This window comes from Podarcis raffonei, chromosome 12 (genome assembly GCF_027172205.1).
Source record: "Podarcis raffonei isolate rPodRaf1 chromosome 12, rPodRaf1.pri, whole genome shotgun sequence".
Classification (NCBI taxonomy): domain Eukaryota; kingdom Metazoa; phylum Chordata; class Lepidosauria; order Squamata; family Lacertidae; genus Podarcis; species Podarcis raffonei.
This window is the reverse complement of record NC_070613.1, coordinates 29,344,037-29,358,612: the sequence shown is the minus strand read 5'-3', so window position 1 is coordinate 29,358,612 and position 14,576 is coordinate 29,344,037. Positions and strand designations below refer to the sequence as shown.

Sequence of the window (14,576 nt, the reverse complement as noted above, 5' to 3'; positions counted from 1 at the left end):
GAGATGGAACAGGTAATGCAAAGCAAGCAAACTGTAATGAGATACAAGTTGCACCCAGAATTGCACCAAAGAGCAAAATACAATGCAGACACAGCCATGGATTAATCAAAATGATTATATTGCCATTGCAGCATGTTACTAGAATATTTATAAATATAGTAGGCAAGTTAGAGAACTATCCACTTCAAACGCAAACTAAAATGCACTCATAGTAGGAACACAAGTACAAGAAAACGTTACTGATTTGTTTTCTCAAATTTATGGTGTTTGGGTCACTAAGTGAAGGGTTGTGTTCAAATGAGCCAATACTAAAAGCTTACTGGAAAACATGTCACAATGTTAAGCAGAGTTTTAAAGGGTGCTGAAGCGAATGATGATACTTTCCCACGTATATAAAAGCTGTTGCACTGGGGAAAATGTGCTTTGCTGGAAAATGATAACCAAACTAGGTTATGTTCTGTAGCTTCTCCTAAACAGTAGAGGTTTTCGGAATCTTTAATATGTTAGAAGACATTTGGAATAGTCCATTTTGACATGCTATTCCAGTCCTGAGACTGAAGAGAACAAGTTGCGAAAAAAAGTGAGCCAGTTCCGTGCTATTTGTTAAAGTCATGAGAAATGAAATCTACATCATCGTAACAAGATGAATGGCCTATGAAGAAGGGAATGTTTTCTAAATTATTTAGTCAGGTTGGCACTAACCTTATTCCACTATGTACAGTGGAATGCAGTTTTTGCACCATGTTACAGTGGAAATAAATGATTAAGCGTGCAACATAGCAATAGTTCAGCTACAAAAAGCTATCATTTCAATTCAATGATTGATTAATATTGGACTTTACAACCACCTTTTCTGCATATATATGCAAGCAGAGAATCCCACCTCTCAACTAGTTTCTCTTCTTCCTGCTGCAGTTTCCTTATGGAAAGGGGAGTTTTAACACAGGGCAGCAGTTTTTGTGACCCCTCAATCCTTCGGTTCTGGAAAAGTTCAAGACTACAGCTGTTGCTTTTTCTGAATGTTCAGCTTCTAGACAGCTTTCAAAAGACAGACAACACACTACATTTTACAGGTTGTAGGGTGTGTTTTTTTCTAATAATTTTATTTAAATAAGACACAGGGACGTCTATACTGAAAAAATACAAAACAAAAGCCACACATTTCCTTGTGTAAAGCAATATTGTGTGGTAATTCAAATACTGTTCAGCACAGTGGCTAGAAATAACAGTACAACTATGTACAAAACTCTTGAAACAATATTTGACAAATTTCTACAGCTGAATGTAGGATATATTGGAGATCAACAACTGCTGGGAAATTTACATAGCAAAGCATTAGGTTTTAAACACATTTGATTCAGAACCTTCCAATATGCCAAGGGCAAATGTGTGTGACAATTAATATTTAGTTTCTCGTGAGAAAACATAACAAGTAATATCACTGTAAATATTGTTCACCAGAGTTCATTCTTGATCTAAAAAGTCACCTGATAGTTTCTCATAAAACCCTATAACATCAAGAACTGTGACAAATGTATTTATATTTGGAAAAAAGAGAGAGGGTGAGAAGGTAGATGTACTGTCATATTCAACTTTAATGTAAAACTTCAAAGAACACACATTTAGGTCACAAGAAACTGGATGCTTTTTCCCTTACCCTTTATTAACATACAAACTATATAGTGCTTCCACCAAGGCCTGAGATTAGCAAGATTAAAGATGCCTGTTGCTGTATTAAAAAAAAATACTGTGAAAACAAAAGAAACAGATCTTTTAAGCTTTCCACTCTCCGCCTGTTCCTACAGTCACACAGCGACTGAAAAAGAGGCTGTCGGTCAAACTTCCTAACAGGTTATTACCAAACTCTTTGGTGATGATAGGAAGGAAACTGGGCTTCATCTTGCAACAACATACATGTGCTGTATATTTCATTGCTTTTCTTAGGTACTTTTCACTGAGGCCTTTTTTATTATTTCCCAAATTTCTTCCACAAAAGAAGTAGCGGAGAGAGTATAAATGCTGCTGCAGCAGCAGCTGCAATCTTAATCTTTTCAGTTCCTGAAGAGGGGCAAGTAGGCTTTCTTAGGAACAGGCTTGCATAAAGGTACTTCCACTGAACTGAAAGCACAGAGCTAAGAATATTGAGTGGGTCTCTTGCCTTTGGGGTCCCTCTTTGTATTGCAGGTTCATTCTCTCTGAAAGCAGCACTCGCACAGTTCCAGGGCTACTGTAATGTAACACTACTGGAGGCTTCTAAGCTATGCAGCATCTGGAAAGACAAGCGACTGCACTGCCTGCCCACCTTCAAACTGCAATAAATTTACCTGCTAATGGGCCTAAACCAGAGGGTACTAAGAAAGGCTTCGATTAGATACATGACTTAAAAACTATTGCTTCTTTCTTTCTTTCTTTTTCTTTCTTTCTCTTTTTTTGTTTTTGTTTTTTTTCTACAAAACCTCATAGCCGCTTTAAGAGATTTTTTTTTTAAAGTTCAGATGCAAAATACCCACTGTACAAATAAAACAAAGTTCACCGATCATTGCTTGTCAAAAACCCGAGATAATTATTATTTTTTTGCAACCAGCATGTGAATGGAACATTTCCTCCAAAAGAGAAACTAAACATTAATTAAGACTCCTAAAATGGTAACAGTAGCATTTCACGTCCTTATAACTTGCCAATGCAAACGCGTGAGGAAATTCCCACCCACCCCCTCTGAAACCTGGGGGGAGGGGGGAATGAATTTGCTGAAATTAAATGAAAACATTCTTGCCTTAGAGCCTCTCTCACACACACGTCATGGAATGTTTCTTATGTGCAGCCTAAAACTGAACACTTTATTCACAACAGCTTAACAGTCATTAACTGTGCAAACACCTGAAACTTTAAAATGCCACAATTTACACGCTTTAGTTTTTTGTTTTACTTGTAACCACATGACAATGTGATGCAGCACACCACAGATTTGCTGGTTCTCCTCATGTTCACCCATGTCCAGGGTTCGTATCCCCCTAGATCTGAATGCACTTTTTCCAAGAAAGTGGAATGTAATGAGGAAATATTAATGCATAAAATAAGGAAAGGCAGAAGAGTGATGATCCCTCTTTAGCTTTTTAGCTGTAAAATATTTTATATCCCAATATGATATACATTCCAAGTTACCTGAGTTTAGACTTCGAGAGAAGTACCTGAAGCTAGGCCATATAGGGTGGGGACACTGTGCAACTGTTGTGGCCATAATTTTTTTTTTTTGCATTGTATGTATTACAGAAGTTCAAAACATAAATACCTGGATAAATTGTAAACATAATCCTGAAGTACAGTATTTTCCATAGAATACAACACAGCAAGACATTTTCTATTTAGACAGGCAACCTTTGTTTGATATAGAGCTTATTTATACTGTAGAATTTGAAACAGAACACAGGACAAAGTACTAATCTGGTCAAACATTCTATGAAATGCATAGTCTCCACTTAAAATGCTTAATGATACACAGATTCTGCAAGCATTCTGCTCCCCCCCCCTGCAAACTCACACACAAACACAAAAATGCTGAATGCATTTTTGTCCCTGCCAAGAACAGTGCTGAAATGCAGAAAGATGCTGATAAGTAGCTTTGTTTTGTTCCAGAAAAGTGCCACTCATGCAGTTGAGTTTTAGACCGTCCCTCTGCCTTTGCTCATCTAGATTATTATCTAGATTATCACGTAATTTTGAGGAGAGGAGTGTTCTTCGGACTGCAGTTCTTGCAAAAGCTGTGGTGGCTGCTGCTGGGATGGCTGTTGTACTAAAACCTCTGTAGGGTCCATTGTGCTGGTGTCGTCTGACAGAGAGGAGAAAGAGACCCGAGATGAAAGCTGCTCAACAGTCAGAGTACTCAAAGCTGTGCTTTGACCAGAGTTTGGAGAGCTTTTGAGCATCAGGTCAGAAGCAGGTAGTAAAGGGCCCAGAAGTTTTACAGGACAGAAAGCTGATCCGGTTGGGATGAAATTAACCTTGTTTTTGTCAGGACATGAAAAGAGAGGGGCTGAGACAGGCTGACGAGTCCTAAAACAAAGGGGTTGAAAAAGAAATTAAAGTTACATACTTGAACATTTGCAGATAACTTAGCATGGGTTGGCAGTTTTGTATGTTGCTAGAATGTGAGTGACAAGAAATGGGATTATTTGACAAATGGGCAAACATCTTCCATATTGGTAGTCAGCTGACTGATCCACAGCAATACACAATATACATGCAAAAAGCAACCAGAGAGGTAAGACTTTTTCACAATTCCCTTCCCTAAAGGATTCAGATGCACAAACCATATCAGAAATCCATCAATGTGCCGTTTATCAATAGAAAACTCACTGTAGCAAACACACATGAAATGATAGCACAATGTCCTTTTTTCTTTATCTCTATTTTGACAAGCAAAACGTCTACATTCACTTTAGAATCCTCTATTAATGATCCGGAAGCATTTTTTACCAGCATCTGGCTTCAGCTATTTTCCCAAGCAATATGTCTATGCCATCCTAGTCTAAATTAGTCTCATGCTATTTCCTTGTACAGCAAAACAGGAGGAAAAACTGGCCAAACTTTAAGATATTCCTGCATGTATGTACTTACATACTGTGTTCTCTCCCCCACTCCCCAAAATACATAGCTCAATTAAAAGAACCAAAACTCAAATGCTACCAAAATAATTCTGGTCACGGCTTCAAAGGCTAAAAAAATAAAGCTGAACTGGTATCATTATAAAGACAGCTTTACTCATGCTGGAAAATACTTTTTAGAACGCTGAAGAAACCATAGCTCTGCTTGCATTTCCTCCTCAGTTGTGCTTTTATACATCTGGGACATGTGGTCAAGAACAAATAGGTTGCATTCCCGCCCCCGCCCCCCGCAAGCTGACAGGAACACTTCAACTTCTTGCCTGTGCAAAATTGGCAAGAGTGGTTTGCTCCTGAAAGAAGAAGGGGAAAAAACCCTCATCAGCTGGAGTAGTTTATTCATCTGCAGTTGAAAAGGTCCAGTAAAAAGGTTTCCTGCATTTGCAGATCCAGCTGATATAAAAGGCATTACTTACGACATTTCCTCAAAGACCTTCACTCGCTCACATCCCTCTGGGGGCTCTCGTTTGAACATGTAGCTGTTGTTGGGTTTAGGAGAGGAGGCATACTTGGGCAACGGTGAGCTACTCCCACTGTCTGAAAATTTAAAGCAGTTGTATTACTAGGGATTGAGAGTGCTTTTTAATTAAATTTGATTTCCAAACATGATGGCTTTTGCACAACTTCACTGCTAATACCAGTTTGTTTCAAGTCACAAAGCTTCTTTTATTGCAGGCTATATCCAACACTCTGGTAGAGCACATTTCTCCTGAATAAAAGCTTTAGAGGAGCAGTAATCTACCATACAGCAGCACATAATGGGAGGATATTTTTATCCAGAATGTTACAGACTGAATAAAGCAGAGCTGTAATCCTGGAAACAAATAAGTTCTTTATTATGCATTTCAAAAATGTAAATGATCAGGGCAACATGTACAGCATATGCAAAGAAGGGCAAGTGGTTAATGATAACGTAAAGTTCCGTTGTGTCTTGTCAAAGCATAAACACAATAATTGGAAAGTGCTCGTAAGCAGCTTTTGAAATATGAAGCCATTAGAAATATTGTCCACAGTAATGTCACCCACAGAAAAGACCAAAAAGGAAACAAAACCAAGGGCATATATAATGCAGATGCTGATCTTCAATCTGCTGTGTATGTGAGCTCTGGAACACAGGAAAGGGCTATTCATTCTCTGCATCCCTGCTTTTCATGGCTGACACACTGGTACAGCTGTTCCTGGTAACCCTTCTTTCACCTTGGAATACCATTTATCACAACAGCAGAAACCTACAAAGAGCTCGGGCGCCATTCTACCTCCTAAAATTCACCACTGGACTTACATGAGACACATGAGACAAGCTGGACAGCACCCCTATATTCCTAGCTGTCCTGCATATGTTTCTTCTTCAGACAATGGCCTAAAACATTTACACTTTTTAAGATCAAAAGGCTGAAACAGGCACCTCTCAGAGACTTTTTACTTTTTTCCGTATCTTGTGGTTATAAGTCCTGAACTCACCAAAAGCTCAAATTTGTTCATACGCTGTAGTAATGAAACAGGGCTTTTTTATTATTTAAAAAAAGGAGTTGCAAAGGAGTAGGCAACACTTAGCCTACCATAATATATAAAATCATTATAAAGCTGAGAACTCATGATTTAATATTTAAAACACATTGTCATCCCCTCTTTAAGCCAACAAAGCTCTCAGAGAGGCTTGCAGCAACTCACAGTTAAGACAATCCCTGCTTACAATCTAAAGAAACACACAAGGCGGGGGGGGGGTTACAGTTCTTATGAATAGTTGTAAACCGCTTTGAGAGTGTTTCTTTTTTCCTACAGATAAGCGATATATAAATTTTCTTCAGTAAATAATAGTTGGGATGGGGACTTTCCAGGTACCCCGATGGAATGGCGGCTGCTAGGTGAGAAAGGGCCGTAGAGATTGATCTCTTTCTCATCCTAGGATACATGGCCACGTAAACAACATCAACACTATCTAGGGGAATACAGTACTGCATTCTCTCTATGGAACTATGAGTAAGTATTCCAAAACAAGTAGGAGTGTGAGGAACTGCCAACAACAACTTTCTAAAGTTCCCTGAAAGCTAGTAGTAAAAGCCATAAAAGGATAAATACAAGTTCTAGCTGTTGCTGTTGTTTTTTGAAAAGTTGAATGTCATTTCTCTTGCTGTTTTCCTTTTCCCCCTTAAATGTCTTCCTCTGTGGTTTCAAAATCAAAGTTTGCTCTGAGTAGACCCACAAAAATATCAGAACTGGATGGTTCACTGGAATTTGCTGGTAATAACTTTTTACCTATACAGCTCAATTAAATCATTCTAACATAATCCAGTGACCAATTACACTGGGTAAAGACTATGAAATGTCTACGGGCTCATTTCTATATCCTTCAGTTCCCTAACCATATATAGCACACAAACTTCCCTCCTTTCTTCCCTGTGTGTATTCAACCCTGTATGTTCCCTGAGCCCCCCCCCTTGAAGTATTCAAAATTTAATTTTTCACATAAAGCTAGTCCTAAAAAAATAACCCTGGAGGAACCACAGAGTAGTGAGCAATGTCTTCAGTAACTTGAGAGGAGCTGTGCTCAACAGATGGCTAACAAACAGTGTCAAAGGCTGGTTGTTTTTTAATTTTTACTTATCAGAAGTGAAATTTAATTTAAAAATTCAGAAAGTAAAAGCTGAAAACCAGTATCTTTCTTTGTGGAGAAAGGTCTCAAAACTGAACCCTCCAGCTGTAAATAGCACATGGGGTCACCAAACTGAATTCTAATCACTGGCACCCTGTGGAGCTGGCACTTCTAATGCAATAAAACTCCTTCTAATCACATGGCGGGCCGGGCCCTTCCTCACCTCCCCTTCTCCACACACACAACAGGTGCCATTAACATTTTCTCCACCCCCTGCTGTGCAAGATCACTCTCCCATCCCAAAGCAGACCATGGGTTCCCTTTGCAGACTTTATGTTCATTTTCTTTTGAAAATTTCAACCTATTTAAGCAGCTCTTTATAGAAATGTAAAGTAAACAGCTGATCTGATCCAAAGAGCGGCAGTGGAGCCTGTGGTCAAAGCGCAGACTTAGACAGAAAAGAAAAGATGCTTTAGAAATGTAAAGCAGGTCTGTGTCTGGCCAGCAGGTTAGCTCTCCCCATGCTTGATCAATTATTAACTTCCATTTTTTATTCAGAAACACAGTCAGGTCCAGCTTAAAGCTGATTTACGACTGAAAAGTATAATGGAAATTTAGCTGGAGAAGAAAACAAGCCCTATGACAGGGAACAACAGAGGACGGAACCTTTGGGCATTATTTTAAATGCCTTTTTAGCATAAGACATTCAAACTTGAAATGGTCTCCTTCCAAAACACTGATACAGTACATTAATCAACTGCTTAGGTTGAACCATCACAGAAGAGCCCTAAAATAAGAGGTGGCAGATGGCTTGAACAGAAATTAAACCGCCAAAGGTGGGATTCACATCAGAAGTTTGGGAACTTCAACTCTAGAATGCGAAGTGGGGAAAATATTCAACAATAAAAGGAATTGCCAGCTCTGTTATGCAAACAAGTTGTGAACTACCACTAAATGTGGTACCAAAGATGCTTTTCCAGTACAGTAGGACAGGACCAAATTATAATCACTAACAATGATTAGTCTGGCTTTCTTCCTAAGAAAAAAGTATTTTAAAACATGCATTTCTGATAATCAATATTATAATGTGATTGTGTACTCCAATACACATTTCTGTAGCTTCCTAACAGACAGTACAATACCAACCTAGATCAATCTACTTTAGTAATTTCCCCATGTTTCTATAAAGTTGCTAATTCTGCATATGTGGTACAAATACCTATGACTGAATAAACAAACTTGGCAACTGTTTTCCACAACTGAAAGATTGCCAGTGTTGGTGGCCTGATAGAATAGGTTAGGTAGGAAAGGTGTAACAATTGACATTCTCCCACCACCTTAATTAAAACCGAGCCAGTGATTTTCAACAGTTAAAACAAAGCAGAAAGTACAGTTGGCCATACTTCTTTAACTATTGTCCAGAGATTTAAGAACACTTCATCCAGAAATCTTCTTGGAGCTAGTGCATACTGTCTGGGTTGATATCAACAAACTTTCTTTTCTGAAAAAATAGATTATGTGTTTAATTTAACTGGAAAATGTAGTGTTCTGCAGTACCTTGTCTACATTTAGCAATATCACAATGCACTGGGGGGAAATCACACATGGTCTAGCATACAAACCAAAGTGATTATTTTATTCAATGCTCCATTATTTTTCTGTACTTAATTAAGCACACAACACAGTTGATGGGGCAAATGTACTTTTTAAGGGACCACTGAACTAGTGAGCAATCTGCACAGCCTTTTATCAAACTGTGCCTTGTTCCAGAGGTGCCTGCTAACAGGTATTTGTGAAAATAAGTATCAGATTCATCCTAAGGTAGCATGCACAGCAATTAAAGTTGTAACCACATCAGAGACTGGCTAACCCAAAAATACAGATCCCCAGGGATCTAAACTGGGAGCAGTGCAAATCATCTGGAGTGAGAGGTGAGGAAGTAGGTAGCTCAGTCAGTGGGCAATAACCAATTATTCAAGGTGGGGGGAACAAAAGAAGGGTGCCGAAAGCTCAAAAATGAACTCTCCAAACTGGCTGATTAGGCATAAAAATGGTGAATGGAGTTGAATGTTAGTGTAAAATGAAGCACATCCGGACAAAACATCCTAATTTCACATACATCCTGATGCAGTTTGAGCTGATGGTGACTAGCCAGGAAAAAGATCTTGAGTTCATGGTGTATTTTTATTTTTTATTATTATTACACGATTCTGGTCACCACACTTCAGAAAGGATATTGGAGAGAGAGGGAAAGGGTAACCAAAATTGTCAAGAGTCAGTTCTATACGAGGAAATGTTACGGCTTTTCCGTCATCAGGACAAAGAGAAGTACTTTTTCACCTAGCACATGGAATTTGCTACTGCATGTTGTGGAGATAGCCACCAATATGCAGCTTTAAAAGGGGATGAGACAAATGCATGGAGGGTAAGGTGATGGCCACTAGTTATGATGACTATATGCTACCTCCAAGAACAGAAACACCATGCCTCTGAATACCAGTTGCTATGGAACAAACAGGGGTGTGCTATTGTGTTAATGTGGTGTTTATGGGCTACCCATAGGTATCTGGTAGGCTGCTGTGGGAAATAGCAGACTGGACTAGACAGGCTTCTGTTCTGATCCAACACTGCTCTTCATATGTTCTTAAAACTGTTGATGCAATCAGCCATTATCAGATAACCCAAGATAATGATAATTGTGGCAGCTCTGCCTACCGAAAAGAGAGTTTTGTGAATGCTTCAAGACTTCTCTCTCTCTCTCTTTTAGGAAGAGGAGATGTGAATGCTACTTTTCAGGCATTCTGCTCTAGTGCATTCCCAAAGCTGGATCTGTGCAGGTGTAGATACCATGAAGAACAGTGACCTTCAATCGAATGCACTTATCACATCAACTCCAAAAGAACTCTTATCTGTGTTCACCATTTCAGACGCCATTAAGAGAAGCCCTCTCTGTAAAACCAAGTGCTGACATTGCTGAAAAATATCTTAATGGCTACAGGCAAAATGCACAGACATGGACTTAAAGTTCTGCAGAATATTATCCCCCCCCCAACTAACAAGTGTTAATCATTCAACAAGCATTTGAATGAGGTCTGTGAGCATGAAACTAAGGAAACCTGGAATTTTCTAGAGGTGATTTAGCCTAGTACCTCTGGGTTTTGTGAGCTGAATACTTGAGTTTTAGCTATATAAAAGGCAACATCAAATTTGGAAAAAGGGCTGGGGTATGTAAGATCTGTGGTGGCAAAGCGCTAATACAGTGGTAGCCAGCTTGGTGCCCTCCACATTTCTTTTTATTACAATTGCCATCATCCCTGATCATTGGCCATGCTGGCTGTGGCTGATGGGAGCTGTAGTCCAGGATATCTCGTTGGCTAACCCAATTTCTAGTATGTGAAAGTGACAATAACGGACTTTTGTTTGTTTGTTTCCTTTGAATACCAGTTGAAAGGATGGTTGACCATCCAAAAATTTACTGGTTGTTAGTGTCTAGACTGGGTGCTTAGATGTAGATAGCTTATATATTATAGACTGTTTATCTATTGCCTGGCGTGCTCTGGTCCATGGGGTCACGAAGAGTCGGACACGACTAAACGACTAAACAACAACAACAACAATCTATTGATTTGTTTTTTATCTGTCCTTGTTTTATTGTATGAGTATTTGTGAATGTCTGGTAGTTTTACATTATTTTATTGCACCTAGCATTGATTGTTCATGATGAAGGGTGGGATAGAATATATTTTTTTTAATTTTAATTAAAATTCAAAGTGAGATCATGATCTTTACTTAGTTTACCATGAAGCATATATACAAAAGGCAGGCCAGGTTATAAAACTCTCCTCCAGAAGTTTTTGGACTTCAATTCCCATCAGCTCCAACTAACAGTCAATGGTCATGGATAATGGGAATTGTAGTCCCAAGATCTGGAGGACACCTTGTGTAAGTCACAATCCCAAGGCCTTTTTTTGGTTTTTTGGCATTTCAAGAATGTCTTGCCTTTTTGTGGAAAAATATTCTGTGTCTGGCTTCAACTGAGTAAAGAAACTAGACCCAAGACAGCAAAATCACATGTTGGGGTTGAGGAAGTGTCCATGCATTGTAATCCTCATGAAAGAGAGAAAATGGCAAGGCTACAAATGGGAAAGAAAGTTAAAAGAAAGAAAAACATGAGGCATGTGAGGAAATGCTTTAATTGTAAATGATGTGCACCAATATGGAAAAATAAAGGCAGGATGTGGCCAGAAAACAGAAACTAGCATGGAAGATGGAAAAAAAAGAGGAAAGAGCTGGAGCACTCTAAAAATAATTGGGGAAAAGATGGAAAAGACAAGGCATTTTTTGTTTTTTTACAATACTTAAATGGAGAACTCCCCTTCTGCTGTTTTTAAAATCTGTATACCGGGAGACTTCATTATTTTATTCTTAATTTAAAACAGCTCACATTGACCAGGAGGCCTACAACTAGTGTTAAAAACATGCACATATTCAATCCTACAACCTACATTCATTCCACAAACCAAGCAAAATAATGATCCCAAGGCATGGTCTGAAAGCACATGGTACATCAACTTTGCTGAGACTAAGCAGCCAGGAGCCTGGTCAGTGTGCAGATGGAAAACCAGCTGGAAATGTCCCACGTGTCCTTCAGCTCCATGGAGGAAAAGGGGTATATAAGATAAACAGACACATGTATTTGCAAATTGTGCATAATCTGTTCTACTCCTGATAGTTATAAAGTGAACCAAGCAGCTTTGCAGAAAACTGAAACCACACCCCACTCCTTGTGGTTTCTGCACTGTCACCAAGCATTGGCCATACACTTCTAAGCTTCTGTTTGCAGCCATTAAGGGCTAAAACTGTAGATCTAAAAAAAAGGAGACCGAAAACCAAGAATCTAATCATGCTGAATTCTGGGTTCACCACCAACCCTTATGCTTGAGTAGAACTGCAAAATTCAAAAAACCATTGACTTTGCCAAAAACTGAGAACACTGCCAGACTTTTAAGACTGCAAAATCCTATATTCACTTTTCTAGGAATCAATTCCTATTGGACTCAGCGGGGCTTACTTTGAGTAGACATACATAGGATTACTCTGTTAAATACATACAGTGAAACATGACCAGCATTGATTTCATTCCCACAAGTCATTCTGTTGCCATAGTATTTTGTACACTAGACTCAAATAATATTATTGTCTTCCTAACTTGCCCTTTAAATGACCAATAAAAGTGATAACGCAACCACAAACTCTGGATTCACTTATTTCACCAATAATTCACACACTACTTTATAAAATATTCACTTCATGCTTTTCCTTAACTTTTCATACTATAGCTTTCATAAAGAGTTAAGCTCATTTGCTGTGTCCTTCTGACATTTATGGAAGATGTTTGTGAAACTGCACAAACAAAAGGGAAAACAAATGTAAACAAGCAAAAACAATTATGAGCAGTCTTCAGTTCACACCAACAGGACAAAATAAAATGAAATAAAAAATCTGATTTAAGCACAATGACAGTACAGCAGAACAAAAGCAAGCCATGAACCAATTATTCAAATAGACTCTCACCTTTGTCACGGTCATACAGCATGTCTTCTGTGGAGCAAGGACTCCCGTCCTGAGACTCAGGAGGACAAAAAGGAGAAATGCATGGGGAATGGCTGCTGCAGCTGCTGCTGCGTTCTTGCACAGAAGGTGTTTGCGTATCGATGCTACGCGTGCTGCTGCTACGATAGTGAGCAGGTAAGGGAGCTCGTCGGCCATCAGGAATATCCAAGGGCTGCAGCGAAAACAACATTCTTAAAAGGCACAGTGAAAACTCCTGCCCCAGAGTGAAGTCTGGGACCTGGAGGGCACTTTGACCTGTGCTAATTTCTTTCAAGCCAGAAATGACCTTGGGAGAGGGAGGGAAGTCAGCTTCTTACAAAAGGAGGCAAGTGACACAATGGCATGCTGTTCATCAACTCATTTAGTGCAAGAGACTGCATGAAAATTCTAGTCACTTGAACGTGCAGCTATATCCTTAAATAAACACCAAGGCTAGATACACTTCAGCCATTAGGCTGATATTTATGCTTACTAAACAAATGGTTTGGCATTATTTAATAGTAACTATATTAAAGGGACGCGGGTGGCGCTGTGGTGTAAACCACAGAGCCTAGGGCTTGCCGATCAGAAGGTCAGCGATTCGAATCCCTGTTGCTCAGTCCTTGCTCCTGCCAACCTAGCAGTTCGAAAGCACGTCAAAGTGCAAGTAGATAAATAGGAACGTGACTGGACTTAACGGCCAGGGGTCCCTTTACCGTTTTATATTAAAGGAAACAAGAACAAGACATTTTGCAATTACAAAAGAGACAGGAAATGTCACACAGCTTAGGACTATCCCTATTACAATTAAAGACAATTAAAATCCCCCCCAACAACATCAAAAGAGGAAAAAGCCCCATAAACACTAATTTTAAAGCACAGTCCCCTGGGATCTTGTCATGAAGGGCAGGCAACAGTAATTTAAGGGGTCAACTCAGACTTCATTTTTTCCATGAACTAGTTTCTCTTTTCTTAAGGAGAGTTTATTATTGCTTTCAGGGTAGAAAGTGTTGAAAGAAAGCAGTGAAGCTCTTCCATGTTTTCTACAAAACAGTTATGCAGTCTTTTTTTCCTTATAACTTACATTTTCACTGGGAATCTTTCTAAAAAGAAATATCAAACTTTATGATGGTCTCGCCATAGACATGTCATTCATTAGAAGTGAATTACTGACAGCCTATTCATACCACTGTTCATCTCATCAGCCTTGATTAACATAGCAAGTAATTCTTTCAAACACAGTAAATAAGTTGTTAAAAAAGAAGTACACAGATTAAATTGTGATTTGCAAAGTTAGAGGCATCACACTTCAAAGAAATTACTGACAAAAGAGAAGAGTGATGCAAAAATACTGACGCTGCCTTAAGATCACAGCAATTTTTGCTTTCCTGGAAAGCTGTAATGAAGAAAATTCTAATACACTGATATGCACTCCCTTTGAGAGAAACACAAAAGGCTTAAGTTCCAGAAAGTAAGATTTAGCTTAGGTAATGCCTTCTTGTTCAACATCCTGTAAGTGTTTGAGAAATTACTCTAGCGTTACAGAACACTATTTTCACTTCATTTTTTATCTGGGCTTTCCAATTCTTCAAGGCATTTTATTTTTGGCTGATTTAGAAACAAAGACTGAAGTTTTTCCACTAAGTACTTTTCCCTCAAAAGCTTTTAAATGGCATCAACAAATGTATAAAAATAGCTCTGTCTTGCTGTCAAATAAGCAATGTTTCAAGAAG

At 38.8% G+C, this 14,576-nt stretch overlaps 1 protein-coding gene across 3 annotated transcripts in view; it reads right to left on the bottom strand.

The window, feature by feature from the left end:
* Positions 1 to 1,577: 1,577 nt before the first annotated feature.
* The window catches only part of GLCCI1 (glucocorticoid induced 1), a 40,551-nt gene continuing 27,552 nt past the window's right edge, over positions 1,578 to 14,576 (bottom strand). For 2 of the 3 annotated variants that reach the window (XM_053409573.1, XM_053409572.1), the window contains 3 exons: positions 12,826 to 13,036; positions 5,075 to 5,195; positions 1,578 to 4,050 (listed from right to left, as the gene is read on the bottom strand). In XM_053409573.1, coding sequence (XP_053265548.1) covers positions 3,699 to 4,050; positions 5,075 to 5,195; positions 12,826 to 13,036 — 684 coding nt within the window. In that variant the 3' untranslated portion in view covers positions 1,578 to 3,698. The remainder of the gene's footprint in view (positions 4,051 to 5,074; positions 5,196 to 12,825; positions 13,037 to 14,576) is intronic. The other variant, XM_053409574.1, reaches the window with a different exon arrangement.